The sequence below is a fragment of the Neovison vison genome, chromosome 7 (assembly GCF_020171115.1).
Source record: "Neovison vison isolate M4711 chromosome 7, ASM_NN_V1, whole genome shotgun sequence".
In the NCBI taxonomy this organism is placed as follows: Eukaryota; Metazoa; Chordata; class Mammalia; order Carnivora; family Mustelidae; genus Neogale; species Neogale vison.
In genome coordinates, this window is record NC_058097.1 from 114,556,843 (window position 1) to 114,573,237 (window position 16,395).

General features: G+C 50.7%; 1 protein-coding gene across 4 annotated transcripts in view; it reads left to right on the forward strand.

The window, feature by feature from the left end:
• The window catches only part of PKNOX2 (PBX/knotted 1 homeobox 2), a 304,551-nt gene that overhangs the window by 249,564 nt on the left and 38,592 nt on the right, over positions 1 to 16,395 (forward strand). For all 4 annotated transcript variants that reach the window (XM_044258141.1, XM_044258138.1, XM_044258139.1 and 1 more), the window contains one exon: positions 10,134 to 10,305. In XM_044258141.1, the coding sequence (XP_044114076.1) occupies positions 10,134 to 10,305 (172 nt within the window). The remainder of the gene's footprint in view (positions 1 to 10,133; positions 10,306 to 16,395) is intronic.

Here is a 16,395-nt window from a genome sequence, read left to right on the forward strand (position 1 = left end):
AGGGTGTCCTGGTTCCAGTGAGTCGACCCTGGGGCTTAACCCTATGCCTTCCCTGGCACTGGGCTCAGGCATTCCTGGAATGTGCTGGGCGAGGTGGCCTAAGAAGAATGTGGGAGAAATTCAGCCATTCCAAGCAGAAAAGGCGGCACCAGATGCTTCATGCTAAGGCTTCTAGACTGGATGCTGGGAGCAGATGTTCCAGGCTGCGTTCTGGGCTGGGCTCTCTGGGCCGGGGGTTCCAGCAGACTCCCTGCTCTTGGAAGCAGTTGGATTCCCTGGCATCAGAGATAACATTTCCGCTGTTGACTATAGTCAGGGGAGTGATCCTGCTCGAGCCATAATCTGGAAGTAAAACCACGCTCAAGTCTCCCCTGGCACCAGGCAAAGCCTATTCCTGCCTCTCCTGCCGGCATCTGCAGGGCCCCCAACCCAAGCTGGCAGACACAGAGGCTGCAGCTGCCTGGTGCAGGGAACAGGTGTGTTCGAGGCTGTGGGTCCTGTGGCTTCTCCAGCTCACCGGCCTGGCCCAAGCCCAGCTGGGAAGTCCAGGTACCCTGCCAGAATAAGGCACACTGAAAAGAGATCAGGAGACTGGAACCCACTGACTCTTTTCCCCACAAGGTTATAGGAGGATTAAAGGAGGTAACCAATGCTAACAGCTGAAAGTGCTTGACACATAGGTGAACAGTGGCTGCATTCATGAGTCATTTCTGTAAGAAGGACAAGACTGGTTCTATTCCCCTCGTGAGAGGGAAGACAACCAGCAATTGTGCCTCCTGCTGCTGTGGACCGGGTGGGGTGGAATAGGAGAAAACCAGCAGGTAGGGCTTTGAGGGTTTAGGGACCAGGGGCTCTCACCAGGGCTGTGCTCAGCCAGTCTTGACCTTCTTTTAACCACGGTGCCGCTCTCTGATTTTCTCAAGTACTAGTCCATTTCATGGTCAAGTGGAAAGAACAAAAAACTAAGACGTCCATCTAAATTCTGACCCCCACCGCTGGGCAAATTAATTAACCTCTTTAGATAAGCTGTCCTCCTACCTCACAGGGTGGCCACCAAACGAGAACGTGAAAGATCTGCAAACATGTAAAAGCCCTCCCTGAACACACAGAGGTACGATTATTAGGACAGAAGATTCTTTGGGAGCCTCATTTGCTAAGACAGAGGTTCTCTTGGGCTGCCGTGATCTTGATGCTCAAAGGGTAAACATGGAGGTTCAGGTCTGCCAGGCCAAGGACTGAAGAGGAAAGGGAAGAAGGAGCAAGTGATTTCAGCGATACACAGGGGAAGGGAAGAGCCCAAAATTTGGAGTTTGGGTACCCAGATTTCAATCTCAACTCAGTCACTTACGAGCTTGATATCCTTACTTAACGACACGCTTTTCAGTTTGCTAAATTGGTAAAATGGGAATAAGAAGGATATTGAATGTTTGGGAAAAGCATTTGGTAATGCACAGGGAATGCACAGGGAAAAGCATCTGGTGACTCACAAAGTGCCACAAAGTGTGTGGGGGGGTGTGTTCAGTCACCACCAGTGACCAAGGCAGCAGGGACAGAGCGCCCTCCCCATAATACCCCAAGCTGCTTGCATGGGGCGGGGGTGGGGGGAGGGTGGTAGGGACTGGCTGAATCCCTGGTGCCTTGGACTGCAGCTGTGACTGCCTCTTACTAGCTACCCTGAGGACAGACACCTCCTTCTTCTGTGTCTAGGTCACCTCTCCTTAAAACGAAGGGGCTGGACCTGAGATTCTACCCGTCTCAAGTTTTAGGTTGTTTGTATTCTTGGCCTTGAAGACTTGCTCAGAAATCACTTCCTTGAGATCTCACATTTATTATTATTATTGTTATTGTTATTATCATTATTTTTAAGGCGCTGGGAGGGTGTGTGTATGTGTGTGTGTGTGTGTGTGTGTGTGGATGAAAGGATGGAGACAGAGCAGACTGTGGCCCACTCTGGGCCCCACCCTTTCCAAGAATGGACCTGTCCACCCACCTGGAGGGTAGAGAACTGGTTAGAGCCCAGGAACCCTAGCAGATGCGATTCCAATTTAGCAACACGAAGAAGTCCTCTCCAAGGCAACCCAGGCGAACACACCACCCACTAGGCAGGACTAAAAATACACCCGCATGGTTTCAACGTCACACCTGAAGTAAAAATAATCCAACCAGGAGCTGCTGGCTCGTTCTCCCCCACCCCACTCTGCTCCCTCCATCTGGTGCCTTCGAGGGGAGGAGAAATGGAGGGCTGGGTGAGCTCTTCCTTCACGCTCACTCCCCTCCCTCCAGGATCCTGCTGGCCCCCACCCTGCACACACCCAGCAGAGCCCAAAGAAGACAGGTCCTTTTGTAGCCGTTGTAGCTAGAAGCTGCCAGATGGCAACGTCTGATCTGAGTCCAGGGGTGGAGTCTGAGTCCCAAAGAACTTTAGGACTGTGTCTTAGAACCTTCCTTCCCAGGGTTCATTTGCTCCCGCTCATTGATTCACCAAATATTTATTGATCCTCTGTTGTGTGCCCGGCACTGTGCTTGACCCTTGAGAATTCAAAAAGAGAGAAGACGAGCTCATGGACCAGAGCAGCTCAGCACATCATGAAGAAGAGAGATCTGTGCACAAACAACTATAGTTAGTAGAATTTAATGAGTGTCATAAGGGAAATAAAAATAAATTCCTACTGGCAGTGCTTTTTTGGTTAAAAAAAAAAGAGAGAGAGAGGTTCTGAGTTCTGATAAATCGTACGTTGCCTCTCCTCCTCCTCTTTCTGTGCCTCTATTTGAATTGGCATGTGGGCTTGTTTTCCCTGCCAAATGAGTCAGTGGATATGGGAATAGAAATTTATTGGAGCCGATGGTGTCAGTGTTGCTCTGAAGAAGAAAGGTGCCCACACACCTTCCCAGGGAAATGGAACAAGCATTAATTGATAGCTTTCTGAGTGCCAGACACTCTATGTGTTTCTTCTTTGAATCCTTATGATAACCTGCATCGTAGGTGCTGTTAGCTCTGTTTCATAAAAGAGGAAACTGAGGCTCAGGAAAGGTCAGTAACCTGCCCCCAAGTCACCGAGCTTGCTTATTTTGGGCCACCGAGCTTATTTTGGGCCACCGAGCTTCTCATCCTGAACTGTAAGCAAGGTCAAGATAGAAACCCCAAGGCATTTCCAAGGATGCTTCTGGGGAGGCCATTGCTTTTTTGCTGAAGGGACCCATGAGGAAGCCTTGGTGGAATGGATGGCATCTGGAGATGGATACCGAGGATGACGAAGAGGGACGGGGGGGGGATGCAGGAACACAGTTCCGAGGGCAGGAGCAGCAGGAGCAAAAGTGAGCAGTCCCGTTTGCCTCAGTTGGTGAAGGGGATTAGTGAGGAGACAGCGGGTCAGGGGCCACCTGCTGTCTGGCCAACACCCCATTCTCTGCCAACTCTGTTAAGAAATAACTAGTGAAAAGAAGTCTGGGGCCACAGCCTGAAGCCACTGGAATGTTCGTCTGAGGATGTGGACTTTATCAGTTCATGAATACTTGTCGTGCAGCTTCTTGGCCCTGAATAGGTGCCCAGGAAAAAGACAGGGGGCTGTCCTGGAAGGTGGTTCTAGGGCATTGTCTGCGATTCTCTGATCCCAATGACCTCTGACCCAAGGCACTGGAAATAAAGGATCAAAGTGCCAACCCCTAGGTAGAGTTTCCAAGGTAGTGGGCCTTGGGCAACTCGAGATCTGCACCGTGTTTGTCAGTGGAGACTAGAGGGGGGTGACTGCAGAGCGAGCCCAGTCCCTGCTTTTCCCACCTTCCCCCACCTCCCTGGCCCATGGATCCATGTGCTCTGCTGCAGTCTGACCCTGAGCAGGGCGCTGTCCCACTGACCGGCTCATCACTGAACATCTCCACCCCAAAATTTCGCTCTCCTACCAACCATTCCACCTTCTGAACGGTCCATCCTTCATCCCAGCTAGGAAGGGTCTTGGAGGCTCTGGCCCCTGTTCCCATTGGAAGAAGCAGCCAGGGTTTAGGGAGGGGGTGAGGGCTGACCCCGGGCCTCCTCTGCCCATCTTCCCCACAGCCAGATGAGTCTGGGCTGTGAGGTCAGGTGCAGGACAGGCTGGGGGCTCCAAGGTCGGTGACAGGGAGAGGAGGTGGACAGTCAGGGAGGCTGCCACACACTTGGCTGGACCCATAATTGAGGTCTGCAGTCCTGGCCAAGGTCACAAGGGAAGGGATGGCTGAGAGGCTCAGAAGTGACAGAGTGGCATGACTGTGAATCACAAGGTTTATCACCCAGAAAGAGAACTCAACACTAATGTGCCCCCCTGTGTGTGACCATCCTGCCCCCGCCCCCTGCCCCCAGCCTGTGGTGCTCTGCTTCTATCTACGGATCTCTTCTCTGTCTATGGATCTCTTCTCTGTCTCTTGTGTTCTTTGCATCTGAGCTTCCCTGAAGCTCTGTATTTTTGCATTCTTTCTAACTTGTTCCTGCCCCTGCTTCTGTATTTCTGGCCCTCTACGAAGAAATGTCCAAAAAATTTGTTTTCTCCGAAAAACCCAGGTTGCCCCAGGAGGAAGGAAGAGAAGCAGAAAAGGGTCCAACATCAAGAGTCCTTTAGTCTTACAGGGGAACTTGCAGTTAGGGATGAGTATATGAATTACCAAGGAAGTGGTGGTCTCCACGGGGGGGGGGGGGGGGGGGCTTTGCAAGTGGTGGAGAAACCTGTCAGGCCAGTTTATGTTAATATCTGTCCTGAGGTGGAGAGGCATAAGATGGGCTGTGCTGGGGCTTGCCTGCCCAGGGAGGCTCTCAGAAGCCCACCAGGAGACAGGTGGTATGGGCAACACTGCTCGGCCTGAAGAAAACCTGGGGCCGGAGCCAGGGATCGCTCAGCCTCTCGGTGGCTAGAGAGAGGGCAGAGTTCACTGCTGCCAAAGGCTACAGGCAAAACCCTGGCCTAGCTCCGATCTGCTCCCTGGGGTGGGGCAGTGGGGGCAGCCCCACAAAGCTGAGCCCCAGACTGGGCCTTCAGGCCAGCCAATGGGTGATGTTAAAAAAACGCGAAGGCAGAAATGTCAGAAGTAATTAAACCAAACGATGGCTTAAACCCCTGTAGAAATCAACACATCCGGTTTAATCACCTCCTTAAGCTAGCACAGGACCGCATTCTGGGGAGAGCGTTCTTTATTTCTTTGGATCGTTAACAGAGACTGTGTATCTTGAGCTTGATTTTGGTTCCATTGCTCTTGAGAAGAGGCCGTGTGGCTGGGGGTGGGGGTAGGGGCTCAGAAAAGAAAAAAGAAATAGTAAAATGTTATTCGAAATCGGCTCTTCTTCCCCTCTCCTCGAGCCTTGCATCTCCTGGCTCCGGCTCCGGGCTCTGTCCGCACTCGCGGCTCCCACCGCACCCGCCCCCCCGGCCCCAGCACCCAGGCAGAGGCACAGTGCTGAATGTGCTAAATTAGGCCATTAGAGAAATTCATTTCTCTTTATTAGTCTGTGTCAAATCCTTTTTATTAGTGGCTGGAAACGACCTCTCTTCTGCAGTAAAATGTCATGCCAGTTCACTCCTTTTATTTGTTCTGCACTGACGAGGCTCAAACTCTCACTGAATTAGTGCAGTGAGATTTATTTCCTCCAAATTTTGAACGGCTTAAGAGAGATTGGGGTGGAGGGGGCGGTCAGGCGGGAGGCGACAGGGGGAGAAGAGTGGAGAAAGATCTGGGAGGGAGAAGGTGAGTTCTTATGGAGGTCAAATGTCCTCCGCTCTTTGGAAATAAAGTCTAATGGCCATCTTTCATATCTTGTTCATCATCGCCTGAGCACTGGGGACTGAGTTTCCACATTCCTGCTTCTAGCCTCTGAAGGATATTGATCCGCAATGGGACAGATCTGGACAGCAGGAAGAGGAATTCCTTAAAACCCACTGTAGCTAGACAACCTGAAGCTTAGGGAAGGCCAAAAATAAAGAACTGAATCCCACACCCATCTGGAAATCTTTCCTCCCATCCCTCACCTGGTTCAGACAGGACCACTCGTGTCCCAGGTGGCTAAGATGTCCAGCTCCCGTGGTCTCTGCCTTATTCACCCCACCCTACCCTAAGCCTGCAGCAGTGGCTTCCGGCCTCATCTCCAGCCTTCCGAGGTGATGTTGGAAGGTAGCTTAGAAATAAAGATTAACCTATAGAGCCGGGCAGCCGCGGAAGGGGCTGGGGACTGTGTTGGGAACCAGTGGCATGACTGTGGTCACAGAACCCAGCCAGGTCATTGGAAAGCAGCCTGTTTCTCAGGGGTGGGGGGCGATACAGAGTGTCTCAACAGTCCCCACGCTTGAGGTAGCAGGTAGCAGTCTGGGTTGATGGAGAGATCCAGGCGGGCAGAGCGTGGGAGCCACAGGCAGCTCATTGACCTTGGCTAACATTTGTACAAAAGCCGTGGGCAAGCCCAGGTGCCATCTGAGTCCCTAGGCTCAGGGATCCAGGGATCAGAGTGGCTGGGGGAGGGTGGTAGATAAGAAGAGAAATTTGGGAGCTGATAGTGTGGCTCAGGCAGGAAGGGGCTGGAGAGAGGAGGCCATGCCAGTATCCACGAGGTCCACTCTGTGCTCCAGGGGCCCCTGGTTAAATTGGGGGTGGGGGGAGGCAGCAATAGAAAGTATATTTCTTTCTTCTTGAGATATAGCAGGGGCCATAGAAAACACCCCAGATATGCCCCCCCTGCACACACACACACACACACACACACTCACGCATGCACACACACATTCTGGGGAGATCTGACACCTGGAAGTGAGAAGTTTATAAAAAGGGCCCATGCTGCGGCTCCACACAGAAGCTGCCCATTGCTTCTCAGAGTGTTTGACAATGTCCCCATCCTTCCTCACCCTCCCGCCTATGATCTAACACCTGCTTCTCTCTTCAGCTTCATCTCCCTCCATTCCTAGCCTACCTACCTACCTCACTCCAAACACACTCATCTGGATTTTGTTCTAGAAACGTGCCAAGCTCATTCCTGTCTTAAATGCTTTGCTTCCCCCCACACCCTGTTTGGAACACACCCCCCCCCCAGATCTCTGCCTGACTGTTTCCTCATCATTTGAAGCTTAACTTGGATGTCACCTCCTCCAAGAGGCCCTCCCTGACTACTCTCTGCCCTGCAGGGGCACGGACAGTGGCAAAGAAGAAGACTCTCCCGCGTACCTGAACTCTAATGTGGGGAGACTCCATCACTAGCAGATCCCTCTCCCCCATCCCACATGACATTCATGCTGTGTACACGGAACCCACAAACACACATACTGCATACAAATAACATAACGCGTGCACACACTACATACAATATAGGGCATATGCACACAGTACTCAGAGCATGCAAAACCTGTACCCTGCTTTCGAGGCCACGGCCCACATGCACACGCCTCCCGCATAAACGTGTCATGTGCACGCACAATAGCAACACAGGATGGGCACCACTGGCACTGGCACCACTGGCACCTGCTCTCATCGACAGCCTACATGCAAGCCAGGTGCACATGCATGCACACACAGAGGCCACCCCCTCCCCATGCAGCCGCTGCCTACCCTCCCTGCAACCGGCGAGGAAGGAGCTTGCGGTGACCGGCGGCTCCTGCGGGGCTGGGGCCGGGGCTGCACCCCCACCACCTGGCACGATGCTGCGGATTATTAGTTCCTGGTAATTTAGTGCCCTTGTACAGAGTCGATTTGTGCCTTTCATTCCTAATTGATCTAGTGGCTGTTTAAATGGCAGCAGGCATCTGTTGAGAGTAGGAAGGTTCATAAGGCGCAATAATTCATAACACCGTCTGGAATTTGCCTTTCATGTCCCTCAGCTAAACCACTGCAGGGCTCTGCTTAAATTACAGCCACTGAGGCTTTCTTTGGTATTCCACTCAGGGCAAGGAGAATCTTGCATTAAACTGGGATCAGGTTAGATTAGACTATAATATGCTGCGGTATTAGTGGCTGCAAATGAAGACTTACACTGGAGTTTAACCCCTTCACCTGGTTTTCTCTTTGTCTTCAGCCGGATGGGTCAGGGAAACCATTGTTTGCCCTTCCAGCTTCCTCTAGGAGTCGAATGGATCTTCTAGCCACAGGGGGCTGCCCATGCACCATCCCCAGACATTGACCCTTTATCCTCCCCAGACTGTAACCTAGGCTGCAGCCTGGCAGGGGTGGGGGGCGCAGCTGTTTATGCAACAGTTCCCAAAATGAGGGTCAGGAGATGGTGTCCAGGGGCAGGTTTCCCCACCAAGTGGCTCGTCCCAAGCAGGAATGTATCTCTCCTCGTCTACCACTGCCCCTGAGCCCAAGCAGAGTGCCCAGCAGGTGTAGGGCTGAGTATGGATGGAACTGAGCACCTCTGTCTTCTTGCCCAGAATTATTAGCATCCAAGCATGGGACAGGCTGCTAGGGGTTCCCCATCTACATGCAAACCCTGTGTAGGCTGGATAGTCAGTCTTCCTCTTGCTGTGGTTATAGAGTACAGGAAGGGAAAAAGCATGATCTGCTTTCCTTTTCAGGGCTTACTGTATTCCCCATTATGCTAGCCACTAGCCAAATGTGGCTATTTACATTAAAGTTAGTTACAATTCAATAAATTTTAAATTCAGTGTTGCAGGCACCACACTCATATTTCAAGTGTCCGTTGGCCTCCTATAGTTAGTGGCTTCCATATTGGACAGAGGAGATCGTAGAACATTTCCATCCCTGCAGAAAGTTCCATCGGACCATGCTGTCTAGAACACGCCTGTTGGTAGAGGCCTGGCAGCTACGGCCAACACACAAACTTCCTCCTCGCCCAGCCAACAGGGCTTAATCAGAAAGACTAGAGCTGGATTGTGTGATCCCAAGGAACTGAAGAGAGTCCATGGGCAAACGTTCTTTTGGAATCGCAGTGAAAGGGAATGAGGGTGCCAGTCCAGGGTCAACAATCTGTGAAACCCAGGCACCCATGCTAGATGCTAAGACCTCACTGTTCATGTCCTGCAGAAAAATAAGAATGATGTGTGCTTTTATGTGCAAATAGACACACACATATCATAGGCAATGGATATTTCTTGGAATCCACGTACCTCTTCCAGACTCTGAACACACAGTGAAGAGTAAGGCGGGCTTGGCTCTTGCCCTCATCTGGCTTACAGTCTAGTGAGGAAAGCAGACAATAAAACAAAGAGCTCAGAGAGCCATCAGCATAGGTTAGGGGCGGGGGAGTGAAGGAAGCTTCCCAGACTTGGTGATATCTACGTGAGGCCCCCTAAAGCCTGTCAGGCACTGAAGTAGGCACTCTGGCTTACATAATGCATCCTGGAACGATGCCCACAAACTCACACATGCTCACACTCATGCTGTCTTAATTTGCTGATTCATCATCTGCCACCAAATATTTAGTAAGTGCCTGCAGTGAGCGTTCAGGGCAAGGTCCTAAGGATACAGTGATCCTTAACACAGGGACAATCTTGGAAGAGAACAGCAATGCCATTAATTGTTGAGTCATGGTTGTGCTAAGTGTGCACTGAGAAAAAGGTGCAGGGAGACGTCGTACATGTAACTGGGATGTGTGACCTAAACTGAGTCAGCCAGTAGACGAAGGACAGATAGAGACACCCACACACCCATGTGGACGCATATTCAAGCTCACACACATCCATCTGTGTACACTGGCAAACACACAGGTGTGCATGTCCGCTGCCCTCGGCTGGTGCCAGACGGCCAGCAAGTCTGTGACAAACCACTACTGCTCATGTCCAGGACTTTTCTGGATACTTCCTACATGTCCTTCCCAGGTTGACCTTGAACCAGAAATGGGCTCTTATTTCTGTGAAGGCATATACCCCTCCTCTCTCAGCCAATATCCACACAGCTTCTCTAACCTAAGAGAAGAGTTAGGCACCTAGTCAGGTGCGGGGGGCGGAATAGAGTCCTCTAAGGCCTCCAGGAACCAGAAGAATGGCTCCTCCATGCCAGGGCATGAGAGTGCTGGCATCCAGGCTGGCATGGGGACCAGGGATGGTCTCAAGAAGTAGGACCTTGGGAGAAGAAGTGACGGGAGTGTGGGAAAGGGGCCCTGGTGGCTTCTGAGCCCAGCCAACATCAGGTCTCTGTGTGTGCGCATGTGTGAGCTCTTGATATCCCCGCAGGCACCCTCTTTTCCCGCTCCTGACGCTGCTGTTTGAGAAATGTGAACAGGCCACCCAGGGCTCAGAGTGCATCACCTCCGCCAGCTTTGATGTGGACATCGAGAATTTTGTCCACCAGCAGGAGCAGGAGCACAAACCCTTCTTCAGCGATGACCCAGAACTGGACAATCTGGTAAAGACCCTCCAACCCCCACCCTGGCTAGGGTCCCACCCTCTGATCCTTCCACAAGCCCTAGAAATGATCCTTTTATTCATTCCATTCATTCAACAGAAAATGTGGGGTGCCCACTCTGGGGCAGGCCCTAGATGTACCCATTCTAGCAGTTGAGTACCATTGCTGATTCCTTAAACGAAGAGTTGCATGCTTAGGTTTTGCTGCCAGAGGCGTTGTGTTCTCTCCTCATTGCTGCACCTGCATTCCACCACCCTGCCCCCAACCTTTGCAGTGCAGACAGGAAGGACGGAGGGTCGTAGGAGCCAAAAGGTCTGTAGTAGCTGTTCTGAGGAGTCCTGGCTTGTTAATAAATATGTCTTGGGCTGCACAGGGAGGAGTTGATGGCTGGTGTGCTACAGTGTGGAGAGTGAGGGCGACAGGCATAGTCAAACACATCAATAGAGGAAAAGACCCAGAGACACAGTCATGTTGAGAAGGCTGATAGAGGTCCTGTCCAACTGAGGCATGTAGACCAGGCTTCTAAACCCATTTATCATCCAGATCATCACTACAGGGTTTTTAAAATATATATTCCTGGGCATTGTGATTCAGTACGTTTGATGGGACCTTGTGATTCTATGTTTTTAAGTTTCCCAGGCAACTGCAATCATCAATAAGATTTGGTAACCACTACCGTAGGTGACATCTCAAATTTTCTGCTAGCCCTGGGAGTTCTACTGAGGGAGAAAGAGAAACAGAGCAGCTGCTCTGTTCATTCATCACGATAGATATCCCGGAATGAGTCATTATTAACCACAATTCCTGATTTTTCTGTGGGTGGATTAGCTAGACCATGCATGGTCAATTTGGAAACTACAAAACTCTCCTCCGTGAATTGATTATAGGGCTGACCTCTCATAACCAGAGTTTAGCTAATACCTGCTCCCAAAAGGAAAACAGAACTAGAAAAGCAAAGGTGGCACCAAAAACAGGAAGAGAACGTCCGCACACGCGCGCCTGCCCACGCATGTGCATGCGCTTGCGCACTCAGCGCGCCTTCGGGCCCGACTCAGGGATTTCCGTGGTATTCCGCGCTGTGAGTTACCCGCGCCGCTGCTGCTCGCGGGAGCGGGACATGCTGTTCTATGGAGTCCCCAAGAGCTGCCAGGAGAGGCCAGCCTGGCCTGGAGGTTGGTGAGGTGTGAGAGCGGGGCTGGCTGTTCAGGAGAGGGGGGCACTTGCCGAGGGGAGCACATGCGGGCCGTCAGGCCTGTTAGCGCGGGTACCTGAGGGCCGCGGGTCCACTCTGCTCGGCCGGCCCTCCGTCTCCCCCGGCTGGGCTGGAGCAGCCCCACTGCCCCAGGAGCCTAGCCTCCTGACTGTCCGGTTTCCTGCAGGCTGCTCCGGCCCCACCCTCCCCAGCAGGTCACCAGTTCGGAACTGCCCCTGCGAAGAAGGTCTTGGGAATTTAGGCCCGCAGCAGCCACAGGGCTAGGAGACACGAGGCAGCTATTTCTGGGGAGCTGGAACGGGCCTGGCAGGGCCACGAGCCACTCTTATCCCGTGACACAAAAAGAAGCTGACGCCGAAGTCGGTAGAAAATACCTCAAATTAGGCTGAGTGATGGAAAGGAACTGAACCATTTTTAAGGAGCAGGAGCCCTGGGGCAAAAAACCTCGCATGCCTTGCCAGGGGAAGCTCTCGCAGGCACACCTGAGAACAGCCTCCTTTTCTAGGATAACCTGGAATTCACCAAAAAGGGGCTGCAGCTCTGTGCTTTCCCCTTGCTAACACTACCTGGGTCTCTCAGGTTTTGGTTCCCTCAAAGAATCCGATCTCTTGATGTTGCCCAACAGACCTCCATTACGTGTCTGCTCCTTGCACACCTGACCTGGGGCTGTGGATACAGCAGCGGCTGCCCCAGGGACCCCAGACCCCTGATGTCCCCTGGTCTTCTATCCCAGGTGATCAGGCTGGGAACGGTCCGTGGGCAGAACAACCTCAGACACCACATCTGCCCAGGTGGACCGGATTTACTTAGGTCTTAGCCACTGTTAGTGGCCGCTGACTGGTCAGGTGTTTGAATAGAGAGTTGAAGGAGCTCTTGGAGAAGGAGGACGCGAGCCTGGCTTCACAGCTTAGCCTGTGCGACTGTAATGATTTAATTCCTTTGAAGCTCGGTTTCCTCGTCTGTAGAGCTAATACACCTCTCTCATGTCATGGCAATAAAAAAAAAAAAAAAATTAACAAGATGGCATGTGGAACCAAATGTCCTTTAAAAATGCGTGGCATCCGGAAGGTTAATCTCAAATGCAGTATCGCTAAGGTAAGGAGAGCCACCTTCCCGGCATCTCCTCCTGGCCATCAAGAAGACGGTGGGGCGGAGACCCTGCAACTTCATTTGGGGAGTCGAGCAGTGCCCTTTGCCACCCCATTTGTAGTCCTGTGTGGGGAGGGGGCGGCTGGAGAGGCCAACCATGGGAGCCGTCATTAGAACAAGAATCATGTAGCCAGCACAGCCGAGATGCACATAATTAGAAATTAGAAAAAGGTCAGATCGCGTCATTATCAGCTCAATCAGCTGCTGAGTGCCACAGCCAGTTAATTTGGCATCTGTATTTTTTACAACCCCGCACACGTAGCCCAACGGACTGTAACTCTTTATCCGGACAGATATACTGCGCAGCGGAGCAGGGACATAAAATGAGAGACCCCAAGCAAATGAGCTGAGATAATTGAGAGATTTATTTTTTATATATATGTGTGTCAGGGCGGCTTTCCTTTGCCCTTGAATATTGACTTTCACAGATGGGATTGTCAGAAGGATGTGGGGGTCCCCCAAAACTTTGTCCCTCTCTGGGCCCTCAGGTCATGCTCTGATCCTGCTTTCTCCCAAGCTCAGAGAGCCCATAGGCCCCATGTCAGCCCTTAGGACATACATTCCCCCCACCTCCAGCTGCCTGTCCTTCATTCCTCCAAGCAAACTGGCTTGCTGAGGATCCCTTCCCCTGCTCCCAGCACCGGTCTCCCAGACAAGTTCCCATGGGAACGGCTGATTGCGCTCTCCCAGAGCTACCCAAAGATCAGGGGTTCCCAGATCGTAGGCTTCTGAGGGAACATCCCTCTCCTGGCTATCCAGCTGCTCCCACAGCACTGATGCCCACAGAGAAACTTAAGAGTCACAAAATGCTAAGGGAAAACACAACTGAGAGAAGACTGTCCAGCACATGCAACTCCCCATTTTACAGATGGGGACACTGAAGTCCAGAGAAGGGAAATGAATCATTTAGGACCAGAACCCAGGTCTGTTGGCTCCCAATACCCTGCTCCTTCCAAGGTCTCCCCACCTCTCTTCTTCCTGGGGACAGTAAAGCCCTCATTTATAAATGCCACCAGCATCTCCACACCCCCACCTCTCTCTGCCGCCTACTCTCATCCCCTGCCACCCACTCTCCGACCTTCTCTACCTCCCTGTTTCAGAACTATGGAGGTGGCTTCTCACCCCTGTGGTGGCTAAGCCAGCATGCCCCCACTGAGCTCCCTGGGGATACTCTCTGCCCCCCAAGTCCCTACACCCAACCAGGCCCATTTCTCATTGGGCCCACCGATCCCCTGCTTGGACCCAGCAGCCTCTGACTGGCAGTTGGTAAAGTTTGTAAAATTTGCAAGTTCCCCAAACCCCTTTGAAAGGTAAAAGCTTTTTGTTTTATAAAATCTGATTTACGGGCCCCCAGTGCAGTGCCGAGGTTTTATATATTATGCAAGATTTCAAACCGAGGCTGTTAAACGTAAGGTTTCAGTTTCATGCATGGAATTTTTTTATGTGTAAATTTTTTAACATTTATGGGGCACGTTTTAATGAGACTCTGGTGTGGCTCGAGGGACAGATTATGGCTGCCTGACCGCAAAGCCTGCTCCAAAATGGGGCCCCCCAGGCCCGTGGGCCCACTCTAAAAAGGCAGGGCCAGAGGCTGGAGGCTGTGAATAAGGAGGCACATGAAGGAGCCGGGCCAGAGCTCTGTGTCCATAGAGACCTCAGGCGGCCCCGATCAGAGTCGTTCACTTCAGCCTGCCGCCCAACTCTCGCCATCTACATAGGAGCAGAGAATCTTACCAACACCAAGATAGGGAATGCTAGTGAGACTAATCAAAGCTAGTTGTGATTAACATTTATAGAGCACTTACTAGGTGCTATTGTAAACGCCTTACCTATATTACCTTATTTAATCTTGTCTTCAAACCCACAAGTATGTGTGTATTACTATCCCCACTTTAAAACGAGGAGATTGAGATGCAAGGTGAACTCACTTAGTTCAAGATCACACTGCCAGTCCCAAGGCAGGCGTGCAAGACAGATACTGTGCAGGTCTCGAACTCCCAACACCCCCACTCAGCCCCCATGCTGACCTATAGCCACTGTTCTCCTAGAGCTTTCTATGTGCCTGGTCTTGGTTTTAGTCCTTTCTAGCTGCATCTCATCTAATCCTCAGTACAATGCGGAGAGAGTCACTACTATTATCCTATTTTACAGGAAAAATGGGGAAAGTAAAGTACAGTGATGAAGTAAATTGTCCAGTATTTCTCAGTCGGTGGAAGACCCAAGGCTCAGTTTCCAAAACCCATTGTTCTCCAACACATTTCTCTATGTAATTCTCATAACAGCCCCACGAGGTAGTTCTTGTCATCCCCATTTTACAAAGAAGATCAAGGAGTGAGAGTCCTACTGCCAATAAGTTACAGAGTTGGGATTTGCACCAAGTGGGTCTAACTCCCAAAGCCCACCTGCCTCTTCCCTCTGAACCACTTGCTGCTCCAAATTCTGAGGACATTGGAGGCAAAGTGCCATGTTATTGACTTAAAAGTCATTGAACTTGTCATGCCTGATGGCTTGCATCACCATTTTATCCCCCTGTTGTCTGGCAGTTCTCCCATCCCTGGTCTTCACCTTTCTCCCATTCCTTGTTCCAGGGACCCCGCACTTCCAACTGCTCAGATCCAGCTGGCCGGTTCGGGAACAATTTTTGGTTTGATTTTAGCTTTGGCTGCCCTAATGACCCACAGGAAATATCTGAGCACTTTAAGGAATGCAAGTTTAGAAACTCTCTTGTATGTAAGTGAGGGAGAGTAGTTCCAGCTTCCCAAATTGCTGAGGGAGGAGAAGGTGAAAAGAACTTGCCCCCCAACTTGTTGCATGGAATTTAGGTCACCTGAGTCCCCGTGGTTGTGAAATTCAAATGAGATAATGATGAAAAAAGCATTTTGCAAATCATAAAGTGGTGTATATATATGTGTGTGTTGTGTGTGTGTATGTGTGTGTTTTGGAAGGCAAGGATTTATGACTATGAAGGGCAAAAGCCACAACCCTACAGAAGGCCACTTTTTAGAAAGGAACTTGGGGTAGTGGGATGGGGGAGAGTGTTGGCATAAAGAAAAGGCATTTATCAGATAGCTACTATGTGCCCAGAACATTTGCATACATCATTTTATTCAATTTTCATACCCACTCTACAGGGTAGGTATTATCATCCTCAGTTTTACAAATAGAGTTATACAGGTCATCCAAAATCAGCAGGCAGGCAATAATAGATTTGGGACATCCCACCATGCAACTTCATAGCCCACAAGATGCCCCAGTCCTTGTGTATTCTCCTGGGACCAGTGAGGAGCTAGTGTGCAGGGGTGTAAGACTAAAATATAAGGTCAATTCTCATTTTGCTTCGGTTTTTTTTTGTTTTTTTTTTTTTTTAAAGATCATTTTGCTTTGTTTGAAGGGTACCTCTCAGTAGAAAAGGGCTGTTTCTTTATTTTGGAAGAGAAAGCAGAGAGAGAAGCTGGAGGTGAAGCAAGACTTAGGGGGAAAGATTGAGAACACATTCATCACGTTTGATGATGGTATTAAATTAAATGGAATTGTTATTGCTCTAGAAGATTTGAAATAACTTTTTATATGGCATTGATCACTTAGAAAAATAGTTTAATAAATCAGAGTTTTATTCTGATTTAGAAGCAAAAACCCAAAATTGCAAACGCGTAGGATAGAGGATGATTTATTAAACGTAAATACAGGAGGAAAAACACTGGGAATGATTCTTTTTCTACTCGCTGAAT